The sequence below is a fragment of the Camelus dromedarius genome, chromosome 10 (assembly GCF_036321535.1).
Source record: "Camelus dromedarius isolate mCamDro1 chromosome 10, mCamDro1.pat, whole genome shotgun sequence".
NCBI classification, from domain to species: Eukaryota; Metazoa; Chordata; class Mammalia; order Artiodactyla; family Camelidae; genus Camelus; species Camelus dromedarius.
In genome coordinates, this window is record NC_087445.1 from 50983026 (window position 1) to 50999401 (window position 16376).

Genomic DNA, 16376 nt, shown 5'->3' on the forward strand with positions numbered 1-16376 from the left:
GTTTTGGTAAGAAACAAATCTGGTCGAACTACAGAAAAAAACCTAAGGACTCATATATCTGTGATTCAGTTTCGGGTATTAGTAAATACTGTCTCTTCAAACATTATTCACATTTACGTTGCTTTTATATATACTGAAAATGTAACTGCTTTGGTATCAAGTGTTATAAGCTTGGGATTTGGGGGTTTTACGTACTCTGACATGAATCCTAGTCCTGCCACTGATTAGTGTGTGGCCTTGCTGGTTATGTTACCTCCCTAAACCTCAGTTTCTCCGAAATGAAGAGACGAATAGAACACTGGTAGCACCTCCCCACCAGTGCCTGCCTCTAGCATGGGAGGAGTCTGTGCATCATAAATCTGCCTTCTCTCTCCTCACCACAACCACACTTCCTCTAGTTGACCCCAGAAATGCTGAGTTACTAAGTAAAAGTAATAGTAATTACAGTAATTTATGGAAACTGCTTATCATTTAAGCCTTAATTACCATGCAGCACAATAACAATTACACACGCTATTAAATGTGTCAGATTCGCCGCATGTTTTATTTGATTTTTAACACTAACATCTATTCACAGAGGCTGTCTGTAGTTCACACAGCATGTGCCACCTTACAATTAAAAAAATATTAGCGGGAACAGTGCCTAGGAGGGGAAATCAGGCACCTATGGGAGAAATTAAAGAAGTAATTTGTTTCAGAGAGCTTCAAATACAATCACTTATCTCCCTCCTTGCTCACAGGACTGAACACTTGCAGGATGAGAGAAGATCATTTCCCATGTTTCTTTGCCCAGTCTTATTGGCTCAGTGTCTATTTTCGCACCAGGCTGATAAATTAGCTTTTCTTGGTCAAGTGCCCATCTCTTGGTATGATGAACTATGGTTGGAGGGTAGGGGGACTGGGTCATGTGATAAAGAATATGACCATTTGTCTTAGTTTGCATACTCTGACAAACAGACACCAAGATGAGATTAGAAGTGCTACAGTGTTTTAAATCTGACTTCAGAACTGGAGGAAGAAACTTAAGATAGCCAAGATGGAATCTGTCACAAGTGTCCCGTGATACGTAACAATGTTCCTAGGAACAAAAGCCAAAGTTGGGCATACTTTGGTTGCCGATTGGTAAATCTAACCTGAGTCAGCATCCTATTGACTTCCACTAGTTTGAGACTTTATAATTAGGGCTGTAAGTTTCCAGTGAAGGGAAGAAGTAAATAATCAACCCAAGATTTATCCACTAAAAACGTAGGGAAATGTACTGCTCAGACTTCATGTAAATGACCCATGAGCAGGGTAGCATTTTAATGCCAAGCACAGTCACTGCCTGGAAGCTCTTGCAGCATGAGTTCAACTACTAGAACAGCTGCCCTCTCTTCTAAAAAGCTTGTCCTTCTGGCTTGAGCTTGCAGCTTCTGGAAGCAAGCCGACGAGGTAAGAGGAAGAGGACATGGAACCAGCTAAGACATTTCCGCCTAGCACAAGAGTTAATGCTTACACACTTGCTAAGGGGACCATGTGAGTTTCAATTTTTATCCAAATCAATGCTGGGATGTTAGGGAGATACGGATGTTTAAGGTGGATTTCTGGGAACAACTACTTTTCCTTTTTAAATCCAGCATAGTCCTGCCTTCTCAATTATCGCCCAGCCACTCACTCTCAGAAATTGATCTTGTTTCTTTAGCCATAGTTAAAAACAAGAATCAGACAGGATCCTCAGCCGTCTTCTGCTGCTGTCACTAACACGACAATCCCCAAATAACTCAAAAGAAATGCTGCACCCTTCTTTTCCTCTGTTTCACACTAGAGAGGGGAGGTTATTTCCTTTCCTTGCTTCTCATTCTCTCTGTGCTCCTTAGGGCTTTGCTTTATCACTTAGCTCCTCTTTTCCCTATCTCTTCAATAACTCCTCACTCCATGTGATTCTGTCCCACAAGCATTTAGTCATGTTTAGCTTCTTGGTACTCTAAGGGGTGGGGAGGAGGGGGGAAGAAAAACTAAAACTTTACTTCAATGCATGTCTGTCTGGAGCTATCTCCCTATTTTTCTTTCCCTTTAGAGGCTAGCTTCTTGCAAGAATTTTCATGTCAAATCTTAATTTCTTCATCAAATAGTCACTCTTCAATTCATTACAATATAGACTTTTGTGCGGGGTCAGATCTAACAGATACTTCATCTTTATCTTCTGGCTGAACATTTCTTCCTGCTAGAAGTGTTCCTCCTTCAATTATCATATTACTTTTTTCTGGTTTTTCTTTCACTTCTTTGATTCCTCCTCCTCCTTAGTCTTTTGCACATGTTCCTTCTTCTGTCCTCTCCTTAAATGTTGGTATTCACCAGGGTTCTATTCTCAATCCTGTTCTAGGTCATATCATTTGTTTCAGTAACTTCAGCTACATCCTCATGTGTTCAAGACCCAGCCCTTATCTCACCGTTGAATCCCAGAGCCATGTAAACTCCCTTCTGGACACTCCTCTGTGTGGCCCACAAGCACCTCAAATTCAACATGCCAAGAAAGGGAACTCCCCGTCTTGACCGCAAGGCTGCTCCTCCACTGAGTTCCCAGCTCAATTAGTGGCATCACAACCCAGTTAGCTGTCCAAGTCAGATTCCTGGCCATCACTGCTGGCCTCCCACCTCCCCCATTTACTGAAATCCCAAGTCCTCCTATTCCACTTTAAACATGTCTCATCTCTAGCTTTAGTGCTACTGCCAGAATTTAGGTAATTCATTCATTCAAGAATCGTCTACTGGTTATCCATCATCAACTCTTGCCTAGATTACTGAACAGCCTCCTAGATTCTATTCTGAATCTGTTCTCCAGTTTGCAGCGAGAGTGATCTTTAAAAAAAAATCCCCTGATTGAAACCCTTCATTGCCTCTTCATAGTTTTCAGGATGTCAAGCTTCCTAACACAGCAAATAAGGGCTAGGGCTTCCATAAACAAGCCCCTACTTCTCTTGACCTCATCCCAGAGCAGTGCCCCTCCCGTCCATTCATACTCAGCCAACAGTCTCTATACTTGTTTCTGCCAATGTCACCTTTCTCCAAGCCCTGTCTCCTCACCTCCATGATAAACTTCTAGGTCCTACCTTAGGCAGTCACATCTCCAGAAATCTTGGATCGGATGACCCTCTGTTGAACTCTGTCAGAGCACTTATCAACATTATAAAACACAACTGCCTGCTACCCTGCTTGTCTCCTTTCTCTACCTGATTGTAAGTTCTTTGAGGACAGGGATCCAGTCTTAGTAAAGTTTAAACCATCGGTTTTTATATGACTTGGTTTATATTATACAACTGTCATATAGAAGGCCTGGATAAATATTCAATTAGTTAATAGGCTAAGTGGTATTCTTTTGATTGTAGGTAAAATAAAAACAACTAATATTTGTAAGTACTTTATGGTTCAAAACACATCATCTCATTAATTTTTGTAACAATCCCATTAGGGAGGTCACATCACCAACCATATTTTAAATGTAAAGAAACAAGAAGAGAGAAAGTAAGTGATTTGACCAAGGAAGGACTCAAACCTAGGCCTCCTGTATGTTAGGACTGAGAATCTTCTATCAAACAATCACATCTCTAGTGAAATATCTGGAAGTGAGCAAGGTAATTCATTCTGCAGTAGGACTTCAAATCATCCTAACTGCACCAATTAATCTTTAGACATAAAAAGGGGGGAATATTTAAAGGAATTTTGAAAAGAAGAGGTTTAATTCGAATTAATACCTGTATTGCTTAAACTAATATGAAGAAACATTTCCATTTTTTACAACTGTACTTAACATCTCAGAAAACTGAAAAAAATTTCATGTCTGTGGTTAGTTACAAGATTTATGCGTTTATTAATATTATGGATACGTGAGAAAAGAGTCAGAAAGCTTATCTGTTCTTGGAAAGGCTCCTAGCTGTATGCCCTTAGAAATGCCTAGTCATAGCCATCTCCTGGGTCTTAAATGCCACTATGTTCTTGCTAGACGTAATCACAAATAAGCAGCAATATTACCCATTTCCTTTAACCTACCTAAGATTAAAATCCACTTTCCTTATTGTGCTGACAAAGACCAAACTCAACTCAATGTCAACAAATTTCTGAGGTCAAAATTTTTTTTAGAGATGATTCCCAAGCATGTAGGATTATTTAGTGCTGGCTTTCTATAGGGATATTTCATAATTCTCAAAGTCAGTTATACCACACTCTGGAATGGAAAAAAACCCCAAAAAAAACCCTTCCGTCCAAATAACAAAGTATTACTGTTTCAACATAGGATTAAACTATTCAAACAGTAGTTCATTTCTGAGATACATATCAGTCATTTAAAAAAACCAAAATGAATACTTACAGTACATCCCTGAAGTCTCCAAACACATACATATGCCTAAAGCTGTCAATAGCTATTACAGGGCAATCTGCTGGAGTTTTCTGTATGTGCAGAAGAGGATGTCTGAATTTGTCACAGTCAGCATGTAAAAAGTTTATTGTACCTTTAAAAGAAATAATTTGGAGAGGTAGATTAGAACTTTCTTGATTGTATTCTCTTAAGTTTGCAAGTTCATAAAAAGCGACATACTAAAAAAACCCAACACGCTTTAGCATAATACAGACCACAAAAACGAAAACCTTAATATTACAACCCTTTAAAAAGGCAGAATTTTAACTCATAGGGCAGAGAGTATAATTTCACTAGAAATTATATGAACTCAACCCGAATTCAAATGCTATAGTGAATTTTTTTATTCTTCTTAAAGGGGTAATCTTTTGCTCTGCAGATTACATAGGTCTGGGAAGCAAGTTCCAGAAACTGATATGTGAACTGTTCTCAAGGGGCCATCTTCATGTCATACAGGATGTCCCTCCAGTCCCTACTGGTTGATTTTTAATCTAATTCAACCCCAAAATATCTCCAGTGACTAATATGGGCATGGCTCTATACACAGCCTTCAGTTTACTTGGTTTGACTTTCTTCTCTAACTACGAGGGAAAGCTGGTGATACCTCAAATTCCTTTTTGATGCTTTGGGAAAGTCAGAAGAGAATTACTCAACTTTCTTTCATTTAGAAATACAGTAAATGTTCATCAGACTGTGTAAGTTCTCTCAGCAATATCTCTGGGACCATCTAATAGAAAGGGACCAGACAAATATCAAGGTGCTGGAAGAAACTGCGTAAAACTAATACCGTTCACTTATGACCCCACTTTTCATGCGATTTGATTTTAAAGAGCTAAAACAATCAGGGTTTAAAAAAAAAGAAAAAGCTACTGCTTCATATTATCTCCACTAATGCCTTCCATTCCCATGTTTTCATGTAAATTCAGGGGCTGAGTAGAGTTCAAATAATTTAAGTTTTTAACCCAAATATGTTTGTGTTAGTATGAATGTAATGGGAAAAGGAGAAAGTAAAATCAAAGAGAAAGGATTAAAATAAACACCTTAATCTGTCTACCTTTTTCACTTATTAACTGTCGGGCTACTTCATTCTGGAATATTTCTAAACTTTCTGTGTCTTCTTTCATGTGGAAGAGTATGAGAAAAGGCAGTCCTTCTTCTGTCAATTCCTGTATAGAGAAGTATTCAGTGAGAATTATCAGGCCTCTCCATTCAGCTCTAGCTATTTTCTAGGTAGGAACAACTTTAAACCCAACCCGCATCACATGCAGCAGCTGCAGTATCCCAGGAAGAAGAAGGCCAGGGGTGTAAGTAAATAAATGTCTTAATGCCTTAATGGAAGAAGGAATGCATTCCCTCCACCTAAAGAAACCACACACTCTGAGGCCCCACATGTATTGCTGTACTGTAGGAACTGATCTGCCTTTAAGCAACCACTGGCCTGGTCTGTTAGCTAGTATTGGATGAAGCCATGACATTTTAAAAATGAGCCGACCAAAGGAAGAATTACTATGGTTCTTTTTCAAGATTTGATTTTAGGAAGGGGTAAAGAGTCTTCATTTCATGGATAACACTGAAAAACTGAGTATAGCAGCAATAAATAAATCTGATTTGCAAACTTATGCTTATTCTAAGGTTTACTGCAGAAACCACTCAACTTAAATGAGACCTACCCAAAGCTGAACAGTGTGACTCAGAGCAAAAGCAAAAACCCCATAACATACCCAGTTTTCAACCAATATACAATTTATCAACATTATTAACAAATACTTGCCTCTATATATGTGTATGTTTATATATCTTGTATGTATACATACACAAAAATACCTTGAAAATTTTTATTTAAAACTTTTTTATTATTGTTTTTGGAGAATACAAGAGAAATGCGGTAAGTAGACAGCATATTTTGATCTTTATTCTCTCTGACAAATGTTAAGTTGTGACTCATAATAAAAAGTCCAGAAAGGGCCTCAAAATAGTATTATTTCCATTAACAGTTATTTTGCTTGTCTTTCTATAATTTAGGAACTGACTCAGCAGAAAGCAACCATGTCCTTATCCTAAGAAAAACTGAAACTGGAACCTATTTTACAGGATAAGAGTTCTGGTTCCTGTTTCCATGGTTAAGCCTGTTCCACTCATACAAAGGATAAATTATTAAGCTTTTCATCACAGTTACCCTTTTTTTTTTTTAATTGAGATATACAGTTGGCCTTCCCTTATCCACAGGTTCCATGACTGGTTGAATCCATGGATGTGGACCTGGGGATACTGGAGGGCCAACTGTAAGGGACTTGAGCGTCTGAAGATTTTGGTATCCATGGGGGTCCTGGAATCAATCCCTGGTAGATACCAAAGGACAAACGACTATAATTCACATACCATAAAATTCACCATTGTAAAGTGTATAATTTGGTGGCCTTCATTATATTCACAAAGCCACTAATTCCAGAACATTTCATCACTTCTAAAAGAAACTCCATACTCATTAGCAGTCACTTCCTATCTCTCTTCCCCCCAGCCCCTGGCATCACATTGATGTTTTAGCAGACTGACTTAAAATTTCTTCTTCCTCACTTATTATCTCTTGGGCTCACATCTTTCTTTCCCCACACATTAATTTCAACTACTACTCCATGGTTCTATCTTTGGACTTCTCTGTTGTAGTCTGGCAACTTCAGCTAGTTAAACAATCTCCATCACCACCTCAGACCGGTCCCTTACCTGTATCTCCATGCCCAGTTCCAGTACTGTCAACACTCAACATAAATGCACAGCCCCTTTCTCTTACCCCATATTACCATTAATACTTCTGTTTCTCTTTTAGACTTTTTGTTTCAGGACTAAAATGCCTCCTCTAGAAAGCCATTCCTGATTCTACCCCATTTCTGCCGAAGAAATGAATTTTCTCCTCTAAATTCTCAGAACATTTTTTCAGTGCCCCTCATGTGGCACAGGGGCAGGTCTTTATGTTATATTATCTGTACATGTGAACTACTGGACAGAAAACCCTTAAAGACAGAGAATCTTATTTCACTTCTCCTTTGCTTGCAGATTTTTGTACACAATAATGTGTAGTCAACTTGTAACTGAATAAATGAAAACACAAATGTTGCTGAATAAATACTAACTGGGAAAGAAGACTCAGCAGTCACCCTTTAGAAAATTTAAGAGCTAGCAAGTTAAAACTAAAAACAAATATATTACTTTATTAGTAGTAAACAAATTACTAATTTTGTAATTAAACAAAATTTTTGTTTAAACAATTTTGTTTAAACAAAAAAATATGGATGAACTAACAACTGTTAAGAGAGAAGTAATAAACAGAGTAGTAATTGGAAAGTACCTTTGTGAATTAATTTGCTAAGCTAATTTACATATATTAACATAATTTATGCTGCAAGAGCTTCCAAGTTTACTCATGTCCGTATCCACACCAACATATTCTTTACCAAGCAGGTATTAGACAATACATGAGAGGGATATCAAGACAACCAGACTTAGAGGTTAATAAATCTTTCCCCATAGTTTAAAGGATTTATGGGTAGTTGGTTACAGCATGTAATAAATCTAAAAAATTATTAAATGTACCAACTACTGTGGGGCAGGAGGAGAGAAAGGACAGACCCTTGTTCGTTTAGTTTTCCAATCCATCTATATCTTTAAGTTTTGAAACCATCCCTGTAAAAACTGCCAGAGCAGGTGAATAACTGTGACAGGTTACTAAATCTTTCTAAGCCTTTGAGGACTCAATGAGCTAATAAAAAATGTAAGTTAATTCAGCTAAACATACCTGAAGCCCAGAGAACTGAGAAAAGTAGCAGAGATGTTCATCTGATAAAGACCAAGCAAGCAAGCAAGCAAACCGTACCAGAACACAACCACACTTATCTATGTATTGTCTAAGGCTGCTTTTGTGCCACACTGCAAAGCTGAGTAGCTGCAACACAGACTATGAACCGCAAAGCCTGAAATATTTACTGTCTGACCTTTTACAGAACTGTCGACCTGTGACTCAGGATTATATGGGGATGCTTACTCTGTGGTAATTTCTTGAGTTGTGTATTTAATATCTGAGCTATATACTTATAATTCTTTGAAATATATATGCATATAGAACGTTTTAAGAAACTTTTTATTTTTTTTAATTACATTCTCAGACTGTGAGTTTTAAAAATGAAGGAATAAAATGAAATGAAAGATATGTTTCGAATACAGTAAAAGCAGAGAGAGGTAACTCACAGACACTGCCCTGTGCACTTGTTCCTCCAACCTCTTAGGTTTCTTTGTGTTTTGTTTCTGTGGGAGTTGTTAAGAGTTTGGATTGGCTTTATTTCATACCCATGGGATCAGTGAAGTCAGTTACATGATAACCAATAACTACTTTCATTATTTACAATGGAAAAAGAACACAATTTCATTCTTTTAGGATGCACAGGAATCAGAAACCTTTCTATGGCAAAGAAGTATGCACTGTATATAATTAATTGTAGTTAAAATCTGAAGAACATTGCTTTTAAAGCAATCCCCTTAAACAAGGACCGTCAACCGAGGGTGCAATCAGAATTATCTGAGAAGCATTTTCAAACTCATTTCCAAGGCTGTAGTGAACCACTGCTATTGCAGGAAATACAACAGTGGGGTTCTGGGACAGCAGAGGTGGAGAACCACTGGCCTTGTACTACAGAAATAGCTATGATGTACTTATGTTCACTGTGTGATTTTTATAACAGATAAATTCTGTCGGAGAATAGTAAGATGGATGGAGGAAGCTCGCTCTTTCAAAAATCTGAATTAAAAATACCAAAACACATTAGAAAGCCCATACCTCTCCATTTTCAAATGTTATTTCTCGGACAAGAGGAACACATTTATCTTGAATCCAATTGTAAGTCCCGTCAAAGTTTGTCATAGATCCCAAGTATACCATATCTGGAGCAGAATGCTGTTATAAAAACATAGGAAAAAATTAAACAAATCTAATCTGTGCTAGCAAAAATGCATCCTGAAAGCCATCTATGAGCCCTGAAAATCTACAGGGGATACAAAAGAAACAAAAACATGGAACTTCTGAGAAAGAGGGCTGTAGATGTAGATAACTCTGTGATCATCAGGGGCCTGAATATCCAGCCTGTGATGTCTAAGCTTACCTTCTGCTTTCCTTTGGATTTGGGTCAATTAAATGTTTATCAGTATCTTCATCAATAGCAGGCAGGCATTGTGAAAAGAAGGATTATCCTAATGATTTAATTTAGCTATCTATCCCTTCAAAAATATTAGAAAAAAAGTTGGAGACTTCAAGTGAAAAAGCCTTGAAAAATACATGATACTATTATAAATCTAAGGTCTGTCTTCCTCTAATATTAAGTATGGTATCTGTTTCCACATTCACTCAAACTCAATATTTTTGAAGTGCCTAAAATGATGATAAGTAGCTAACATTACCTAAGACAACTTACTGTGACCACTGTTGTACCACTGTAAGCACCTTGTATGTGTTGATTCAATTAATCCTAGAAACAGCCCCACAAAGCAGGAATTAGTACTATCATAGCTATTTTCACTAATGAACAAACTAAAACACAGAGAAGCCAAGAGTTACACATCTAGGAAAGCGGCAGATTTGATATTAAAAGTCTCATTCCTGAGCCCATGCTCTTAACAAGCAAACTACACTACAAGACACTTGGATTCTGGTAAGACAGATGGTCACGCTATGTAAGCTTTTATTAAAGAAATAATACCTATATGAATTCAAAATAGGAAATGAGCTTTCTAAGCAAAAAAATTCATAAGACTAAACAAAAATTAAAAACTTCAGTGTGTCAAAACACCACAAGAAACATTAAAATGAAAACTATGAATTGAAAAAAATCCATTTCCAATTTTGTGTGTGTGTGTGTGTGTGTGTGAAAAATTGCAATGACAGACCATTAGGTCAATTTGGGATGACAAAAGAGTGTGATTTTTGCCTCTTAGCTGTGGCTGCCATCACTGGGCCTAACCAATGACTTTTAAGTTTAGACACACTGAACTTCTTAGCCAAAGGTTAAAAACAACCTAGGGCTTCTTATTACCTGGTAAGTACCAGGTGAACTTATACCCCAAAAGATTTGGGAGCTTGGCTACTCTCATTCAAATAAGGGTGATGGTCACAGACCACTGAAGCATTTTTATGAATCTGGGTCCCAGACTGAATGCATAACAGAGAGGTGGAAAAGGCCTGGGGATCAGGGGTCTCTAGTCTCAGCTCTGCCACTAAATGCCTGTGTGACTTTAGACCTTTGTGGCCCCATCATTGCTTTGAAAGGTTTGTATCAGCATAAAATGATACATTAAGGTTCCTTTCTATACTAAAATTTTATGATTCTGTGAACACTAACATACAAAACTACAGATCATACTATATATGTATTTAAATTAATTTAAAATTATACACACTAAGAAATAGCAACTTACCCCTGGTGGTTTATAGATTATGTTGTCTCCGCTATATCGTTCTGGTTTTGAAACAGCCCTAACAGAAAGAGAGAAGTAGTAATAATATTTTTTAAGAAAAATAATAACAGTAATACACCTGAATGAAGCAGAATTGCCTAGCTGTTTTGCAACATATGAATTATAGCAATTTGAATTATATAGTTGTCCATCTTCTTTCCTATTTATAAAATTATGCAATACCAATAAAAACATTTATTTAAAGGAAAAAGTTAGTATGACGCAGATTTTTTTAAAGGGAAATCGTAGTTAGCTGTTTTTGTGACTCAGTATTTTATGTGTAGATTGGCAATTCTGGCACTAAAATGCTGTTTTTGACCCCAGACTGTTTCTAGTAACTGACGATCAAGGTCATTGATGTGGTCACATAAACCAATCAAAAAAACATTATTTGCTCATAAGTCAGACTCAACTATGCATTCTCTACTTTTTTACTTTTTAAAACCAAAATTTATTTTAAAAAAATAGATGAATTGAAATAACCTACATCTTTAGAATATAGTTCCATAAATAAGTAATTTTTAATTTGTTTACTGTTACCTATGCCTGGTAAAGGCACATAATAAGTGAATAAATATTTGGTGAGTGAATTCTGCAACAAACTCTAAGTCAAAATGGGTAACTTCTCTCTCTAAACTATATTTGGATTAACGGAACCCTGATTTATCTCCAGCTTCTGACTAGGGTCGTAAAGGATGTAAGGGCTAGACTGATGAACGGTGGGACAGAAGAAGAGAACATGCTCCACTCATTCATCATTCACTATTGAGTGTGCGCTTCCTTCGCACCAGGTGTGTTCTTGGCACCTGACACACAGCAGTGAACAAAACTGACAATCCCGTGCTCTCATGGAGCTTCCATTTTGGTGGGGAAAGGCAAGTAGACACTTTTATCTTGGATGGTTAAAAACAAACAAACAAAAAAGGTGCTATGAAGACAAGTAAGTGGATAAAGAATGACACGTTAGACAATAGTAGTGCTGTTTTATATAAAGTTATTAGGAAAGATCCCTCTGATGAGATGATATCTAGACAAGCACTTCGGACAGAGACAGGAAGGGCAGAGGCCCTGCAGCGGATGTGTGCCTGCAGCGTCAGGAACAGCAGGGGGCTGCGTGGCTGCGCACAGTACTGCCAAAAGCAAGGGGGAACAAGTGCCTTCATTATTTACTCTGTATGATAATCCTCAGAAACCACTGATAATATTTACAACAAAACACACATACAAAACCTACAGAAGTATTAAGACAAGAAAAATGGTCACAAAATGGAGAGGACATACTATGCCAGAAATCTGGGATCTACTCAGGATGGTACTACAATTGAGTCTAACAGTTACAGGCCAAAGAAAAGAGAGAGAGAATATTGTGAAATGTCAAAGGATGGTGGAGATAACCTCCAATGAGAAGAAAGAGTCAAGGAGAGAACCATAAAAATGATTCTACTTTGAAAGAGAAAGAAAAAAATACAAAATAAAGTCAGAGAAGTCAGAAAGGTAAGGAGAAAACCAGGCAGATTCAACATGAAGTGTAGACATAGCAGAAAAAGGACAGGGTAGCTGAGGGTCACATCCTTCAGAGAAACTAAAGAGGATTAAGACTAAAAAAAGGCCACTGGGTTTAATGAAGATGTGACTGTGGACAGAAGTTTCATTAGGGTCATGGAGGGGAAAGTTGGCTTCCAGGAGGTTAATGTTTTTAACTGGTTAGAGTATGAGAAATGCTAGGTAGCCAAGCATAACAAATCTTTGAAAAAATTTGAGGATGAAAAGAAAGATGAGATTATAGCTCAAGAGACAGAAGAGACAGGACAGGAAAGACAGAAGCATGTTTTTGGGAAAGGAAAGATGTTCATGAAAACGGTCAGGTTGAAAACACTAGAGAGCAAGGACAACAGATGGATCAAAGCCCACAGGACTTTAAAGGGACGACTACAGGGACACAAGGAAGGAGGTTAGCTGTGGAAAGGAGAAGAGAAGTTGGTGGAGAGCTGGCGATGAATAAAGATGATATCACTCATGCTTCTTAATGAGAGAGACAGTGTGTGGTTTCAGTTTGGAAACCCCACAAGTTAATAAGCGTTTTTCATGATGCAGGACAGTGTTAGTAAATGAGCCGAACAACAGTATGAGAGTTAGTTGTTAACTTGTCCATTCTTTCCCTTTCTTACCCACATTTTAAATAGAGTACAGAAAGGAAAATTAACAGACTTTCACACTCTTAAGAAGAGGCCAGAGATAGGTGTAAAGCCTTGCTCGTGACTTTAAGAGGACTGAGATAATCTCTGGAGAGGTCATCTTCAGAAAACAACCACACACAACAGGAATTTAACATGGCAGCTGAGCTGCCCCGACCCACTCACAACACACTCAATTAAGACACTTACCCAAATGCAGAAAGGAAGGCACAATCATCATGCAAAATATTTGCTACTCTTTCAAAAACTCTATAGTTTTCTGAGTCCTTCTGCTCAAAATATCCAATGATATTTCTTTTGCTGCGCTGTAAAATAAAGTATGTAATTATTTTAAAAAGCATGTTATTTCATTTACCCAGCTGCTGTTCAGTTATCTCCAAATGAAGTATGACTATAAATGCATAATTGGCTTTTAACACCTAGTCCAAAACTATTAAAGATTACATTAGGTTGAAAATAATCTTAACTACGATCTAATAATTTCCTTCTAGTATTTTTAAAATTTCAAGAAACAGATAATTGTTTAATCAGTGACAGTCTTTTCCTAAATAAGATGACTAATTCTAAGATGTGTTAACATAATATATCTATTTGTAACGTGTGACTATTGGCAGAGACTCCTCCAAGGATCTCTCACATTCCTACATGTTTAGATATATCCAAAATACAAGACCCTGACCACTCTTTACCCAGGCAATCTCTCAGGGTTGTACGTGAGTTAGCAACCTTGAGGTATGGGGTCATGTCTCCCTTAGGACAAAGAGCAGCCTTACTGCTGGCTCTGAAACAGGAGCTCCCTGAGCCCAGAGTGCCCCTGTCGCACAACCACCTGCATGAGCAGGGATTTGTCTGGACTCTCTGTGTCACCTCCATAGGACTTGGGGGCAAGGAAACAAATGCAAACATGTCACACTGTTTGCTTGATGTGAGCAAGAAAATCCTTTGTCTCTGACCCAGGAGCCTTGTGTCTTCTGACAGCATCCATGAAATGATAATTTTCTAATTTATTTGTTTATAAGTAGGGTAAAAATCAAATCTCAAACCTGGCAATGGCCATCTAAAGCCCGAACTCAATTGTTTTCATTTTTTTAAAAAAGCAAAGTACTTCTTAGTGTACAAAGAAAAGGATTTGTTAAGCATATTACTAAGGGCAGCTATGTCAGAGGACACTAAAATGTATACAAACAGCTGATACAGGGGTACTTAGAGCAGATACCCTGAGGGTCTCCACTAAGGAAAATATGGAAACTTTGGCTGTGTATGCCTGCCATTAACGTCTATTTCTTCATAATTCAGGCTACCCTTTGTCCTCAATTAATTCAAATTAGTACAACTTTCCTGTTATGCTATTATACAGTAAAACGTTAGCATTTTCCTTGGGAATTCAAGAAAATTTCAACTTAAGTATATATCAAATCCATTGCAATGAACTATTAGAAGATGTGCAGATTCTTTGATTACATTAAGAATTTGTTTACATTAAGCAAGCAGGTAATGTTCATTTGATCCAGCAAAAGTTAATGACTTACATCAAGAGTGGTGATTTCTGCTAAGTCATGCAGTTCTTGAATGGGGTCACTTTTTTGTTGCCTGATGTAATCTGCAAGTGCTTTCACTGATCGCTGACCCCTGTATTCTCTCTTCATCATCATCCCATTCCGAAACAATTTGAGGGTTGGGTATTTGCTTATCCTGTATCTCTGAGCTATATCAGCTAAAAGAACAACAACAACAAAAAATTAACTTCACCCTCATACTTAGTCTGGGTGAGCCCATTAGCCCACCAGTCAAAAATCTTACAATTATTTAGGGAGAACATTTTGGTTTATATAATTCTTCTTCAGTGTTAGAGAAAAAAAAATCAATCATGACAAGTTTGTATTGCTTAAGAGGCCAGGCTCCAAACATATACGGCCTGGTTTAAACCCCACAGCTATTTACTGGCTGTGTGAACTTGTATGGTACCTCAAGTTTCCATGCCTTAGTTTCTCATCCGTTATGTGAGGATAATAATTTCTACCACATAGAGCTGTTTTAAAGACTAAATGAGATAATACAAATGCATGACAGAGTAAACACTTAATAAATGTTACTAAGTATTATTATAGATATATAATAGTATATAGATAACTAATATTAGATACTCTGCTAGTAGAAAAATTTATAATCCCACATACACAAATTTTGAGTATGCTAATACAATTAAGAGCAAAACTCAGCAGTATACACTAAAAAAAATCCCTTTATTATGACCTATGGGTATATTCTCACACAAATCATTAAAATTGGTGTTTATAGTCTCAAAAACTTAGTCAAAATGTGTGCTGATCTCATTTTTAGGAATCACAATTTGTAAGATACAGACTTAATCAGAATGGAAGAACCTTTAAATTTTTCTGCTGTTACTTCCAAGAGGTAGCAAATAGGAGAAATCAATGGTTTCTAGACACTGGTAAAGATCAAATGTCATGCTAGTCACATGTATAAGAATGATAAAATTTTCAGAGCAAAGGGGACCTGAGAGAGCATAAGAAGCTTAAAACAGGTGATTTTAAAAAAAAAACCTGAGTTCTAAAATGAGAGCAGAATTTTAAAATGATGGCACAAAAAACCATGAATATTCTCTAGGCCCACCTCCATTTCTAGTAGTTGCAAAACAAAAACAAAATAAACAGGACTGCAATAAACTCTGTTGACCATCTTAATATTCTAGGAGATTAGAAGGTAGGAACTTTACCAGAGGGTATATACACACGTGTGCTGACAGTTTCATGGGTGCATACATACATAGGTCAAAGCTTGTAAATTTGTATGTTTTAGATATGTACAGTTTACTGTATATCAACTATACCTCAATAAAGAGGTTTTAAAAATCTAAATGAATACTGACTGTACAAAACACAGCAATAATTATGCCTTATGGGGTTTGACACAAATTAAAACACATAACAACAACAACATATAAACTGGGGGAGAGGAGGTAAGCAGAAGGCTAATGATTCTAAGTATTCTAAGATCTCTACACTGTTTAGGAAGAGGTAAAAGTACTTAGACTATATTGATAAGTCAAAGTTGCATTTTGTTCTAAGATAAGCAATCAAAGAATGATAAAACGGTGTATGAGAAGTTAAGGATGGATAATGGGTTCTCAGAAGGGGGTTTGGAGAAAACATTATGTAATTAAGATCACAGAACACTTTGTTAAACTCCATGTAGGATTTACAAAGGGGAAAATCATACTTGACTATTAAAATTCTTTAAACAGAAGACAAATATGAGCAAATAGAACCATG

General features: G+C 37.0%; 2 protein-coding genes across 2 annotated transcripts in view; one reads left to right on the forward strand and one right to left on the reverse strand.

Annotated features, from left to right (window-relative positions):
- STX17 (syntaxin 17) overlaps positions 1 to 9221 on the forward strand; it is an 81078-nt gene extending 71857 nt beyond the window's left edge. The window contains exon 11 of the transcript XR_010382760.1: positions 7218 to 9221. The gene's annotated coding sequence lies outside the window, so the exon portion shown is untranslated. The remainder of the gene's footprint in view (positions 1 to 7217) is intronic.
- Positions 1 to 16376, reverse strand: part of ERP44 (endoplasmic reticulum protein 44) — a 72444-nt gene that overhangs the window by 9092 nt on the left and 46976 nt on the right. The window contains exons 5-10 of the mRNA XM_010977454.3: positions 14613 to 14797; positions 13273 to 13388; positions 10850 to 10907; positions 9219 to 9335; positions 5448 to 5559; positions 4346 to 4487 (exon numbers count right to left, since the gene is read on the reverse strand). Of these exons, the coding sequence (XP_010975756.2) occupies positions 4346 to 4487; positions 5448 to 5559; positions 9219 to 9335; positions 10850 to 10907; positions 13273 to 13388; positions 14613 to 14797 (730 nt within the window). The remainder of the gene's footprint in view (positions 1 to 4345; positions 4488 to 5447; positions 5560 to 9218; positions 9336 to 10849; positions 10908 to 13272; positions 13389 to 14612; positions 14798 to 16376) is intronic.